At 46.6% G+C, this 14,832-nt stretch overlaps 1 protein-coding gene across 5 annotated transcripts in view; it reads right to left on the bottom strand.

The window, feature by feature from the left end:
- Nucleotides 1–14,832, bottom strand: part of TP53I11 (tumor protein p53 inducible protein 11) — a 46,165-nt gene that overhangs the window by 13,772 nt on the left and 17,561 nt on the right. For 3 of the 5 annotated variants that reach the window (XM_048853425.2, XM_048853429.2, XM_048853430.2), the window contains exon 2: nucleotides 1,023–1,186. In XM_048853425.2, coding sequence (XP_048709382.1) covers nucleotides 1,023–1,151 — 129 coding nt within the window. In that variant the 5' untranslated portion in view covers nucleotides 1,152–1,186. Of the gene's footprint in view, nucleotides 1–1,022; nucleotides 1,187–3,221; nucleotides 3,316–14,832 lie in introns of all 5 variants that reach the window. The other 2 variants (XM_048853426.2, XM_075129543.1) reach the window with 1 other exon arrangement.

Below are 14,832 nucleotides of genomic sequence, written 5' to 3' on the forward strand. Positions count from 1 at the left end.
TTCCTCTTTTCTCTTGCCCTGAGCACATTTTCCCATTTCCCTCCCCTAAACACACTTCTGTTGTCTTCCTCTTTCCTGCCCTCTTCATGTATCTTACTCCTTCCTCTCGCCCTATCACATTTCAGGTTGCTTCACTGATCAGGTTGTTATTCTACATTCACAAAAGTTTAGAAATAGGCATCTTTTTCCCACAGGACGGGGACCAAGCCCCACCATCCAAACCAATCTTCCTCTTAGTTCAACTTGCATCAGCTAGAGAGGTCTGAGCCTCAGAGTCCAAATACCAATCCAGAATTTTGGTTTGGTCCATCCTGCATGGTTCACATTTGAATTTCCCCAAAGTTTAGGGTGTGTTTGGATGTGGGGATTTTGCTTTGGGTTCCTCCCTACCACCTTGTTTTTACCTCAGGCAGGGGAAGGGAGAACTGTCAGCTGAACCTCATCCCATTATCTATCTGGTCTTTGCTATTTCTTCTTTTTTTGGACCACTCCTGGGCAATGAAATGTCTCTTTAGTAACCTTTTCATTTAGCTGCATGCCACTAGAGATTCCTGATGCAGAACATCTCCCAGCTTCTCACCTCCACAGGTCTCTCTGCAAGTCTTTGTTACCAGACCATTGCAAACATCTATCCTGCCACAAAGAACATCGGGTTCGGAGATGGGTTGCCAAGTTGTTCCCACACTGCCGTTTCCTCCTTCCCTTCCCATTAAAAACAGTTTGGCTCAAGTAAAACCAGCATGTTTGAGCCCCCTGCACTGCCTGGAACAAGGTTTCCCTTCTTTGTGTGGAGACAGGTCAATGACGGGCACAATGGGGGAGGGTGGTGCAAGTTCTCACTCTCCTCAGGGACACCCAATGTCTGACCCATTGTAAGAGGCTCTTTCAATCCCACTTTTCCCTGCTGTGGGGCAGCCAAGAACACCACCCCTGCTGTCTCTCTGTTTAGGACCATCCAATTTCCTCACCCCATACACCCAGAAGAGTGTTTTATTATTACAGTGCATGGGGGTGATTCTTACCTTAGACCTATGAACTTCCCCATCATCATCTTCCCCTCCAACTCCCAAGATCTTCCGTGTCTTGAGTCGGCTCACCAGGTCTGTCTGGCTATGCTTCTTCATTAGAGGTGGGGGTTGCTTGGTTGCCATGGTGATTCACGTGCAGTTGCTGACTTCGGAAGAAACTGAAAGGACAGAGGAAGTCAGAAGTGCTGACAAGAAGCATCTTTCATGGGGTTAAACCCCTTATGAGGGACTGAGCATCCTCCCATTAAAGATGATGGAGACACTTAGCACCTGGCAGGATTGGGTCCAAAATTAGTTGTGTCCTCCGTGGACAAGAATGGGGCATTGCTGTTCTCATGACACGCCAGGCTAGATTTGTCCACAGCTGGACAGAGGATTCTGAGTTCATTTTGAACTAATGAGGAGCATTTCTACCTGTTTGTTACCTCACTATCATTCCATATCCATTAACGTGAAAGCAGTTTACAGCCAGCCTTAGCACATCAGAAGAGCATAGTCCTTAAATTGCTGCTTTATTTTTGCCACCATAGCTCATCTCCATGATTTACAGAAGTCTGAGGAAAACAGCCACAGCATTCTCTGGCAAAGGGGTTCTAGAAATTAAAGTAGAGGTGGAAGGGGCTCAGAGTGAGAGGTCAGTGATCCCGTCCCATTATAGTCCAGCCGACTGTCAAATATTAAGTCTCCGTGAGCATTTTGGGCACATCTCACCCCCGGTTTTTAAATTGTGGACACATGTCCCCACAGGAACAGAGACCCATCACCATTTCAGAATGGTAACCTCCAGGGAACCATCCATTAAGGAGTTCCAGACAAGAGAGCAGTAGCAACTGCATCCACAGAGTTCCCTTCCTCTCTAACTGCATCAAAGACCCAAGGAAATTCTGTCCACAGAGAATAAATTCTACATTTTGAGTTTCCTCAGAAGCCACAAAACCATAGGCTCAAAAACCACAGAAGAAACCTCCAGCATAAACATTCTTTTCATGTTCTTTTACTGTTTTTCCACAGTATGCATCTGATGAAGTGAGCAGTAGCTCACGAAAGCTTATGCTCAAATAAATTGGTTAGTCTCTAAGGTGCCACAAGTCCTCCTATTCTCTTCATGGCTGCTCCAATTAAACCTCTGCTCAGTGTGCTTTTATCTTCCTAATTATAGTGGGTGGAAGAGCTTTGTTATCAGCTGGGAGTCTGTCTTCTCTCCAGAAGATAGAAGGAGGGGGAGCCCAGCCAATCTAAAACCTTCTGTTGGGCTAGCTGGTACTAAGTGCTCTTAAAGAGAAGTTGCCTGCAGCTTCACTCATCTGACCCCTCTGGACTGATCATGAAGAGACCACATTAGCAAGGTCCTGGGTATATCAGTCTCCTCTGAGATCTCACCATGTGGTCTGATGGCATAAATGAAGGACTATCTTTCTGTGATTTCTGAGGGGATCCCAGTGAGAGAATGTGTAAAGAGGATGGTAATGCAGAAGGCAGGGGTGCCTGAGCTTTAAGTGTCCATGGGGAGATGTGACAGACAGCTCTGGCAATATGACAGAGACTCTAGGACTTCACTTAACTTGTATCAAAGAGAGCAGATTTCAGCCACCCTCATCTTTAACAGACATGCAAGGTTCAGGCTATGGGGGCTAGAGAACCCAGGATGCAGTGCTCCATCTGGGTTGGTGTAGCATTGCGTGCTGGGATGGGTGGTGTCTTCCAGCTGTTCCTCTATATTAAAGAGGACAGCCATGAATTTCATGGAAAAAACTACAGGGTGCATTTGGCCTGTGAGCCTCACTTCGTCCATCCTGGTATAAAGGGATGTCTGAGGCAGACTGAAGCCAGAAGCTTAGCATCTTCTCACAGTATTTCCTAACACAGAGGACACTAAATTACTCTAGGGGAACAGTTGGGGGGGAAAAAAGCGGTGGGGCCCTGTTTATTTACTTGCAGCATGGGTTATGGGGCAAATAGCAAGTAGCTCCTTGACAGCCATTCACCTTCCCTTCCTGCTTCTGCAGCGGTTCCTAATGGAGCCCATCCTTGGGAGCAACTAATGTAGAAGGCCACTGTCCACCAATCTTCTCTTCCTTTGGTTGAACTGAGTCCCACAGGAGCACAGTTCCATAAAGCACTAGAGACAAAACCCCCTGCCCTCCCAAAACTCAGGACTGGGAGAGAGAGAGAGAGACAGAGAGAGAGACTCACACACGGCAATGGCTGCTCCAACTGAAGATTGCTTGGCACCTTCTCAGATCAGATAGTCCCGGTCTTACTTTCTTTCATTCCATCTTGGCTTGGTCTAGAAATAAACATTTGTTTCTGAGCAGGCATGGGACTCTAATCTGGCAAGTCCCTTGCTCAGTCCAGATTTTTCCATAGCTGTTCCATGCATGTGGAATCCGAGCTAGCGTATGTCTACACTGCAACTGGAAGATATGGTTCCAAGCGGGTAGATAGACATGCTAGCTGTGCTCAAGCTAGCATGCTAAAAACAGCAGCATGGCTCTGCAGGCATGGGTGGCAGCTCAGGCTAGCCACCCAAGTATGTACCCAGGCAGTCAGGTGGGTTTGGACTCTGGCAGCTAGCCCAAGCTGTCAACCACACTGCTCTTTTTAGTGCATTAGCTTCAGCAAAGTTAGTGTCTGTCTAGCCATGTTGGGACCTGTTGTGGAGACATAACTCTAGTGTCAAAAGGGGACAGGGCTGTTCAGAATATCCCAGATGAAATGTGTTAGCTGAGGGAAGCTATTCTGGTGTCAGGTGTGGAGAAAGCGCGTCAATTGTTTACACTGCATGCTAAGCACAGAGTAAGCATTCACAGGGTAAGTTAACACAGTAACATGATCAGGCTATCACAGGTTGTCACACCCTACAACTGTGCTGGATCTGGCCATGACAAGCAGTATACAGCGCCACAGCTCACTGTGAGGCTCTATGCTTTAGAGAGTTAAAGCAGGGGCTCTCAAACTGGGGGTTGGGACCCCTCAGGGGGTTGTGAGGTAATTACATGGGGGCAGGGGTCGCACATGTCAGCCTCCACCCCAAAACCAGCTTTGCCTCCAGCATTTACAATGGTGTTGAAGTGTTTTTAATTTATAAAGCGGGGAGAGGGGGTGGGGTGTCTCAGAGGCTTGCTATGTGAAAGGGGTCACCAGTACAAAAAGTTTGAGAATCATTGAGTTAAAGGGTTTTGCTTGGTTCAGCCCAAAGCTGCACCGAGATTCAGGTACCTTCATACGGCCATTTGACTGTACACGGATGCATGGGTTTGTTAGTGGCCATTAAGCTGTATTACACATCTCCAGTGTTTGAACCTAGAGAAACTGACCTGCAAGTAGGAAGCTGAGCAAAGGTAGATTGATCGCTCCTGGACTGGAAGTGGACTTACGGGAAGGGACTGAACATCATGTCTTGATTGTTGCAATTGTCAGTGTCACTTCAGGGGAGCAGTACGCACTAACAGCTACCTGAGGGTCTGCCCTAGAGCTCAGCAAGTGGTGGTTACCTTGCCATATAGCACTGCTGGCATACAGATGTGTGAATGCAGAGCATGTTAAGGGGAAAACCCACGGTTGAGCCAGAGTTAAGGGTGTAGTGAAGAAAAGCCATCAGCTGAACAGTGTTCTCTAGCAGGGCCTATGCTGGTGTCAGACCAAGAGCTGACACTGTTGCTCTGGTCTCAGAATTCCCTAAGATTGCCAACTATTTCCATGACACAAACCCACAGGATCTTTGGACAAATGTCATGGCTGACTCCTGTACTCAAATGAATTACTGAAATGGCTCTGACCAGACTCTTAGAATTCTTTCCATCTAAACAGTTCTGCTGTTTACTTTCCAAACACTTCTTTTGCAAGGAAAGTACAATCCAAGGTTTTTGAGTTGTTGACTTGAGCCCAGCTCCCTTCCATCATCCTTGGGAATAGCTGCAGTACAGCCAATGGCAGCTGTCAGAACTTAGAGAGAGATTTAGCTAGTGAGGAGATGGCTATGGGAATTAGGATGTGGCCCCTTTTCCACACTGGAGCACAAGCCAAGTAGGTTAAAGCTAGAGACTAGGGAAGCAGTTTGGAATAGTTAATTCAAATTTTGTCCCCATATCGGATGCAAATTTTCCCACACAAAATCTGAACTAAATCTGTGCCCAAAACTTCAGCTGAACCTGAACCCCCAAGTCTGACCCCAAACTAGTCCCCCAAAATCAGTACCAAGGCTCCAGAAAGCTTGGCATACACTTCTATTATTCCCCTACACGCACACTTTCTGCTACCTCTACTTCCTGGCTGGACATTGAAGCACAAGGAATAGTTTGCTCCCATGGATTTCCAAGTTGGCTGGAATCAGGAAGCACCTGAGATGCCATTGGAAGGCCTGTTGTCATGCTATTCTAGTCCTCTTTTCTGATCCAATTGGGATCCAGGAAGTGGGCGGGCGGAAGCCCACCCACTGCTAAAGGGCCTCCCCTCAGCCCAAGGGGAGTGTCCACAGGTCCTGGAAACCAAATAGTTCCAGGGGACAACTAATGAAACAGGGAGAGGAGTGAGATCAAAAGGGTCAAACTAAGGGAACCTGACAGGGACATCGAGCAGAGAACCCCGGACAGTGCCCACTGTGCCCTGAAGGCATCAAGGGAGCCAGCGGATGCCGCCCAGAGGAACTCTGCCCGGATTCAAAGGCACTTGGATCAGACTAAAAAGTGTCTGGGCTATCAGATGCTTCTCTTGCCCAATGGGAATCTAAGGACTGTTCAACGTTCATTCAGTGATGGATGAAATGAGGTAGGGAGAGAAAGCAAGACTCAGGGTTGTGGCTGGCTGGCGAAGGGCAACCACACAAGGATTGACTCACATTACTGGGGCTCAAGCCAGAATCTTCACTTGACTTCTCCCTGAAACCTTCTCTCATAGTATTTGTCTGACAAGGCCAAACTGCCTCCTGGACGAAAGAATGAGGCGATAACTTACTGAGGATGGGCTGGATGCCAGAATCACTGGCACTGACTAATTAATGGCTGTTAACATTAATGTTAAGTGCCTAATTCCAGCTCCTCAAAGCAGAGTTGTGGTTTCTGCTCCCGGCCCTGTTGCCCTTAGGATATGACTGGGAATAGCAGAGATAAGGGCTGTGCAAAGCCCTATGGCCCAGCCTCTCAGAGTGAGTATTGCTCGCCTCTGCAGAAGCGGAGTTGCACATTTAGCTGCAGGGCTGTAACATTCATCTCCTTCAATGTTTGCTGGGGTGGGGGAGAAAGAAGAGTGGAACTTGCTAAGAGACAAAATCTGCCACAAGGAGAGGAATTGAGCCTAAGCAGCAGCATCCCCTAGCTTCCAAACATATAGAAGCCCTTCCTTATGAACGTCATACATTTGGGGTTCAGTGGTTGTAGTGGCAGGGAAGGGATACACAGCTTGGGAGATTCACTCCACACAGCATCTCACCATACCACACTGGGGATATATCGCAGAGAAATAATGCTGATCCTGCCTCCTGCTCTAGCCCTCTTTCGGGCCAGAGGCTTCTGGTTTGTAAATTTATTTTTTTTTTTTTAAATAAAGTGAGGAAGGATATTCATCACCATGTTGTCTCCTGGGGAGAACAGGCAAGTCAGAGAAAGGGGGTGTGGTGGGACAACGGCTCAGGGGCTGAGCATGTGATAGAGCCTTGTGTCTCTCTAGAGCACCAGTTCCACTCTGACCAAGGGCCAGTTGTAACCAAAATTCACTCCCATCTGATGGCTGGTGAAATGAGTTGCTGGGTCTCAGTCCAATTCTTAGTGGATGTTTGCTCACATCACCATTAGTATTACCCTGAGGCTGCTTGAAGGTATGCCAGGGACTGGCCAAATGCCAAGACAACACTGGAGTGGGCAGGTGGAATGTAAAGGTTACTTCAGGCCACTTGTGTGCCTAGACCCCAACCCCCAAACACAGCTTTGGTCCTGTTCCTCATGAGAAAAATTTCCACCTCCCAGAGGTGATATGAGGATTAATTTTTTAGTGTGTGAGAGACAGACATACTGCAAGAGCTGCTCTAATTGAAGATTGCTTGACACCTTCTCAGATCAAACTTGATCAGCTGGCAAGAGCAAACAGGATGTGTGGAGGAACATTCAAGGGGGTGAAAGGCAATGCCAGCTCCACCATCAGGGGAAGGCAGGGCTCAGGCAGGGGGAAGAGGAGGATGGCGGGGCAATGCTTGGACGAGCAGCAAGGGCCAGCCCCACATTGTGTCCTGTTTTCCCTTTGGGAAATATGGTCACCCTAGTCTAATACCACCTCAGCACCCCTCTTGCCCAATCTGCTTCTTTCTCCCAGCCTCATTGCCCCTTCCAGAACTAACTCAGCTGAGTTGTGGAACTGAAGAGGCAAATCTATTGGGAAGGAGAATGAAGCTTGGATGTGTGAGGGTCTTGGAAGCCAAATCTGTACTCAGACCACACAGGCTTGGAGGGTGTATATTGACTGATGAGAAGTGCCAAATTGACAACTGAAGTCGTCTGTTTAGCCACAGAACAGGTACATGTCAGGCAGCAGCAGGACAAACTTCCCCCTTAAACCAAAACACAGTCAGTCATTCTCCCTCCCCCTCAATCCCCAGGCATTACCCGGAAGCACAATTCTAGGAATGAGGGGGGCATGGAGTCTCCAAGGCTCATTCAGCCTTGACCTAATGAAACCATCAAGTACTGAGGTAACACCAGGACATCTGGGGCCTCCTTGATCCTGCTACATTGCCTTGATGTCCCTTTGTCTTTGCAGCATGTCCAAGTCAGTTCCAAAATCCCCTTCTCTCTCTGCATGAGCCCACTACGTCTCCTATAGCCCACTCATAGCACTTTATTAGAAAGGCTGCAGAGCATCTCATACTCCATTATCCCACAAGACCCCCACAGTAACACCTCCCCAGTGTTACCCAGGTATCTCACAACATTTCCACTGAAGGCTACAAGGACATGAAATGCATTTGAGCCAGGATCTCTAGAGGAGCCTTATTAATCCAGCTTGTCCCCAATATGGTCATTTCTCCTACCTGGCCATACCCATGCTGGGCAAAGGACTATTTCATCTGGCTCTGGTGTTGGCACATCAGCATGGGGAATCCCAACACAGTGAGCATGTATAAGTTCCCTCATAGCCCATAAGTAAAAGGCTGCCTGGGAACTTCTGCACGCTCACTGTGTACATTTATAAATCACTTGACAAATATTAGCTAATTAACCCTTTTACAAATGGGAAAACTAAAGCAAGTAACTTTGCTTCTCTAGGATTCAAGGTCACACAGTGAGTCAGAGCTAGAGCTGAAATTAAAACTAAGATGGCCTGACTCCTAGCCCTATGGTCAGTCCACTAGACCCTGGACCATATGCCTTGCGTTTCCACTTGCCTTTGCCCTTTGTGCACTAAATCTTTGCTCAGCCCATCTGAAGTATCTCAATGGCATGAAGACGACTTCCCTGACACAGGAAAGGAATATATAAGATACCCAAATGCAAAGCCATTTCTCCCTTGCACAAAGAGCCAGCATTGCATTCTGTCTGCAAATAGCTCAAAGAGAAGAACAACCCACCCTTTTATTTCTTTGAGGGATAACATCATGCTGCCTTTGGTAGATTGAATCAGCTTCATTTTCATTTTAACTTGGGGAACTGGATGAGTCAGGGGATCCTTTAGCTTCTAGGTGGTCAGCTAAGAACTGACTCATATCAGCAGTCACCAAAAAGTTGTCAGATGGCTATTCAGTGGCCTCTGTGAAACGAGTTTGGCAGTCTGATTCCTAGGGGACAGGTTTCGCTATCCCAAGGAGCACTAATTTGTCCCCTTGTTGACAGTCTCAGCAAAGGGGTTGGGCTGAAGGGGCCAAGAGTCTGAACTCTGTTCTCTCAGTGCTCGAGATGGCCCCTCTCCAGTGTGGTATTTTCATTTGATACACTTCAGCTATTCTTCCAAAGATTCTGCAATGGGCAAGCTTCTGGTACCTGGATTCCATAGTGAGACACCTGTCAAACATGTTGGAATTAGTATTTCAGAACTACAGGCTATGATCATCTCTTTTTATTGTGATTTACGGTCTTAGAGGTACTACCAGGTCCTTCATCAGGGGTCAGCTTCAACACACTCAAGTCAACTGCCTACCATCTCTATACAAAGAAAGCTACCACATGGCATTCTTTTTCATGGGGCGGGATATGGAGATTTCCTCAACCTGTAATGAAGAAGTGCAAGGTAGATGCACCATTTGGGAGAAGTGACACCCTGCACAGCAGCTGTATTATACTTGGCTTGCATAAATGCGACTAATGTCCACAGCTTTTCTTTTGCTGCCTCTTCTTGTAAGGCTTCACAGAGTAATTCACTTGTCCAGCTCCTCCACTGCCTTTCCTAGGCTCTGGCTGTCCCTTCTGTAGTGTACAGCAACCATGGGAATTACCAAGTTTAGGGCAGGTTGCCCTACACACTGAAGGCTAATCAGCATGGCTATGCTGGCTTCAAAAGGGACTGATTGGGCTTGAAAGCATGGGGTGATCAAAGGTAAGTTTGGGAGAGGGGTGCAGGATTAGGGTTTATTATATTCTAACAACAAGATGTGTTGTAAAGAGGAAAGGGGATGGATCACTTGATAACTTGGTCCTGCTCTGTTCATTCCCTCTGAAGCACCTGGCATTGCCCACTGTCAGAAAAATGGATACTGACTAGATGGACCACTTATCTGACCCACTGTGGCTATTCTTATCATTAAAAATATTTTAGGCCACAGCAACATGTCATGTATTTATATTCTCCCCCCACCCCACCCCCCAAACACTTTACCGTAGTACTTGAGCACCTAACAATCCTTAGTGTATTTGCCCTCACAGCACCCCTAGAAGATAGCACTTCCCTATTATATCATTTCACAGACAGGGAACTGAGGCAGAGAGACTAAGTGCCTTGCCCACACTCACAGAGGAAGTGGATCTGGGTCTCCTAAACCGCAAGCTAATGCCCTAACCACCAACTCTCTCTGGCATGCCAATCCACTGGAGATGCCAGAGAAACAGTCAGTCCCAAATCTCCACTCTGATTTGAGCTAACCCCTCTCCCTGGTTTCTTTGGCTGGGTCTTCACTGCCAAAAAAAAAAAAAAAAAAAAGGGGGGGGGGGAAGGGGTTGGTTTTACAGCAGGATGGCTCATGCAGGCTGGCGATCCCACCTTAAAATCATAGTGGAGACAAGGCATGGGTTGTTTTTACCAGAACATAATGAGGTGAACTCTGCACTCTGCCTAGTTTACGTAGCAGTGAAATTACAGTGCCTGGTCACCACTAAGAGTTACAATGGGACAGTCAATCTGCATTCGTTAACCCGGGGTGGAGCAGCACCTTTTTTAGGAAGCAAAGACAAACCTTAAGTATCAACTTAAATATGTTGCAGTGGATGGGAGAGATCTGAGCTGAGGTTTCCCTCCTATCTATTGATCGCTCTGCTTTCAGCCAACCAAACCAGGGTATCACTTACTATGCAGCCCCACAGGTGTGCCCTGTGGCCCAGTTGCAGCATATGGAACAGTACACTGTGGACAATTACACAGCTGTTCCTGGGATTTATGCTTTTTTAACTGCATACTCTGGATGAGAGGGGCCACTCTTTCCCTTGACTCTCTTTCCAAGCTGTCTCTGCAGGTGAGCATGTCCCATAAGGTCCAGGGAAATGAAATCAGATCCAGTTTGAACAGGACCAGCCTTTAGGGGTGGGAAAAATAATTAACTCTCAAACATTAGAGAGTCCTGTAGTGTGACCGCAATGGTAGTACAGGATCAGTCTGCAATTCACATACAGTAAGAGAACTGGAGAGACAGCATTCTTCTCCCACTGTGATAACAGGCTTTAGAATGGAAGAAGGAGCCCACATGATGCTGTCAAGAATGTCTCTTGCCAGAGAGACAAGGTGGGTGAGGTAATATTGCACCATGACCCTCTTCTGAGGACAAAAATTACTATATGACCCCAGGAGGGGGGGGAACAAAGCTGAAGCCTGATCCCTGCCACACTGGACCGAAGCTCAAGAGGCTTAAGCCCCAGGTGGGAGGCCTGTAGCCTGAGCACACCACCCAGGGCGGAAGGCCTTGGGTGGGTGGTGGGGCTTGGACTTTGGCTTCAGCGACCACATTAAAACAGGGTCAGGACCCATTTTGGGGTTCTGACCCACAGTTTGACAATTGCTATGCAGTACTGTGTACAATCAGTGACTCACAGGGAGAGAACTGGAATGGTTTGTGTCTTTTCTAAGAGCACACTAGAAGGAGCTGCTAGTTAAATCCCAACAAGTAGGGCGGTGGGTCTTCATTCTGTGGAGTGCTTTGCGGGGGATGGATAGCTCAGTGGTTTGAGCATTGGCCTGCTAAGCCCTGGGTTGAGTTCAGTCCTTTAGGGGGGCCGTTTAGGGATTGGTACTGCTTTGAGCAGGGGGTTGGACTAGATGACCTCCTGGCCTGATATTCTATGATAAGAGGAAACTCCTCTTATCAAGTCAAACTATCTAGTGGGTAAGGCACATTCATTGGGGCTCAAGCAGCACAAAGTAACAGCTAACAGGGCTCCATGATATTGTCAGGTAAGCACTAGAGGGTCTGTATAAACTAGGCACTATTGTCATCTCTCCAGGAAGCTCTAGAAAAATAAAATCCAAGGTGCTTCTCATCACTTCTGAAGTCACCTCTGCTCTCCCCTTACAGCCTGAGCACTGCCCACACATGCATGCTTTCCATCCAGCCTGCTAGCTATGATTTTAGATGGCACTCAGCACCAGGACACTGTTCCCTGCACAACCTGAACTCTCATGTAACATCCCTTCTCTCCCATACCCTCCATGTGCCACCCATGCTCCCACAGATCCTTTGCTCTACCCGCTTTCCTTATGCTCCTTTTACTTCCCCCAGAGTCTTTCCTGTGCTCATGCTCCCCAGTAGAGCTACATGGCCATTTGCACGTCATCGCTTTATAATTTGCCGCAAAAATCCCCTACGGGAGGAAAGCAGCAGAGAAAATGAATGCATCATTACTGCTATTATTAGCAAAACCAATGCCCACACCCCCATCTCCTTAGAAAAAAGCAAGCATGGGGAACTTTGCAGAGACAGTGCTGTAGTGAGGTTGCCCTAATTTGCACACTTGTTGCAAGGGACTTTAGGAGGTGCAAAATTGCTGGGGCACAGAACCACCCAACTACCCCCCCCCCCACTCCTGCCATTTTTCCTACACTGGGGGCCCCCCCTCCTATGGGGTCATAGTACAGGCATGTATTGCCTCCCATCTCCCTCCAACCAGCTGGGGCCCTGGGGGTGGGGGGCTGAGGGGAGGAGGGAAGGAAAGTTAAGTGACTAGAGGAATGGGATTAGGGCTGGGGAACAAGATGGGGCCAAAAACATTGCAGAAGTGGAAGGGGCACAGGGGAATGTATGGAGAACATCCTATCTACACATCTCTAGCTGACATCAATTTCAGGCTGTGACAGGGTTTTGAGAGAGACAAATTCAATTTTTAAAAAGCCATGGGAAGGAATTTCCCCACAGAATAAAACAATCCCCAACAGTCTGTCCTGGCACTTACTGGAAAAGATTGCCAGAGGCCCAGGTTCAGGGAGTCACCTCCTTTTTCTCTGGAGGGGAAGCTATTGGATCTCGATGTTATTGCTTGCCTGACTCTTTGTAGCCTTGCTCCCTTAGCTCCAAGCTGGAATTTTCAAATCCATTTTTCTTGTTTGGCACTCAAAATTGCAAGCCCATTAGCAAGAATTTTTAATGAATCTGTAAACTCAGGGGTTGTACCATATGATTGGAGAATTGCTAACATAGTTCCTATTTTTAAGAAAGGGAAAAAAAGGTGATCTGGGTAACTACAGGCCTGTTAGTTTGACATCTGTAGTATGCAAGGTCTTGGAAAAAATTTTGAAGGAGAAAGTAGTTAAGGACATTGAAGTCAATGGTAAATGGGACATGGGACAAAATACAACATGATTTTACAAAAGGTAGATCGTGCCAAACCAATCTGATCTCCTTCTTTGAGAAAGTAACAGATTTTTTAGACAAAGGAAACGCAGTGGATCTAATTTACCTAGATTTCAGTAAGGCGTTTGATACTGTGCCATATGGGGAATTAGTTAAATTGGAAAAGATGGGGATCAATATGAAAATTGAAAGGTGGATAAGGACCTGGTTAAAGGGGAGACTACAATGGGTCCTACTGAAAGGTGACCTGTCAGGCTGGAGGGAGGTTACCAGTGGAGTTCCTCAAGGATCAGTTTTGGGACCAATCTTTTTATTATGGACCTCAGCACAAAAAGTGGGAGTGTGCTAATAAAGTTTGTGGATGATACAAAGCTGGGACGTATTGCCAATTTAGAGAAGGGCCGGGATATTATGCAGAAGGATTTGGATGACCTTGTAAACTGGAGTAATAGTAATAGGATGAAATTTAATAGTGGGAAGTGTAAGGTTATGCATTTAGGGATTAATAACAAGAATTTTAGTTATAAGCAGGGGACGCATCAATTAGAAGTAACAGAGGAGAAGGACCTTGGAGTATTGGTTGATCATAGGATGACTGAGCCGCCAATGTGATATGGCTGTGAAAAAAAGTTAATGCGGTCTTGGGATACATCAGGAGAGGTATTTCCAGTAGAGATAAGGAGGTTTTAGTACTGTTATACAAGGCACTGGTGAGACCTCACCAGGAATACTGTGTGCAGTTCTGGTCTCCCATGTTTAAGAAGGATGAATTCAAACTGGAACAGGTACAGAGAATGGCTACTAGGATGATTCGAGGAATGGAAAACTTGTCTTATGAAAGGAGACTCAAGGAGCTTGGCTTGTTTAGCCTAACTAAAAGAAGGTTGAGGGGAGATATGATTGCTCTCTATAAATATATCAGAGGGATAAATACCAGAGAGGGAGAGGAATTACTTAAGCTCAGTACCAATGTGGACACAAGAACAAATGGATATAAATTGGTCATTGGGAAGTTTAGACTTGAAATTAGACGAAGGTTTCTAACCATCAGAGGAGTGAAGTTCTGGAATTACCTTCCCAGGGAAGCAGTGGGGGCAAAAGATCTATCTGGCTTTAAGATTAAACTCGATAAGTGTATGGAGGAGATGGTATGATGGGATAACATAATTTTGGTAATTAATTGATCTTTAAATATTCATGGTAAATAGGCCTAATGGCCTGTGATGGGATGTTAGATGGGGTGGGATCTGAGTTACCCAGGAAACAATTTTCTGTAGTATCTGGCTGGTGAATCTTGCCCATATACTCAGGGTTTAGCGGATTGCCATATTTGGGGTCGGGAAGGAATTTTCCTCCAGGGCAGACTGGAAGAGGCCCTGGAGGTTTTTCATCTCTCTCTAGCATGGGGCATGGGTCACTTGCTGGAGGATTCTCTGCTCCTTGAAGTCTTTAAACCATGATTTGAGGACTTCAATAGCTCAGACATAGGTGAGAGGTTTATAGCAGGAGTGGGTAGGTGAGATTCTGTGGCCTGCGTTGTGCAGGAGGTCAGACTAGATGATCATAATGGTCCCTTCTGACCTTAGTATCTATGAATCTGTGTGTTCTGGTTCAGGGATTTTATTTTCCAAGGGTTTCAGCTTTCTTATGAGGGGAGCCAGGAAGTTTCCTTCTGATTCTCTCTTATACTTCAAAGTTGAAAAGTTTCACATTGATTTTTTTTTTTTTTTAAAAAGGTGTTTAGTTTTCCAATAAAAGTTAAAAAGCTGTCCATTTTATTAGTGTCCTTAAATGTGAGCTATAATTAAACACAGCACCCACGCTGCTACATGG

Source organism: Caretta caretta, chromosome 6 (assembly GCF_965140235.1).
Source record: "Caretta caretta isolate rCarCar2 chromosome 6, rCarCar1.hap1, whole genome shotgun sequence".
Classification (NCBI taxonomy): domain Eukaryota; kingdom Metazoa; phylum Chordata; order Testudines; family Cheloniidae; genus Caretta; species Caretta caretta.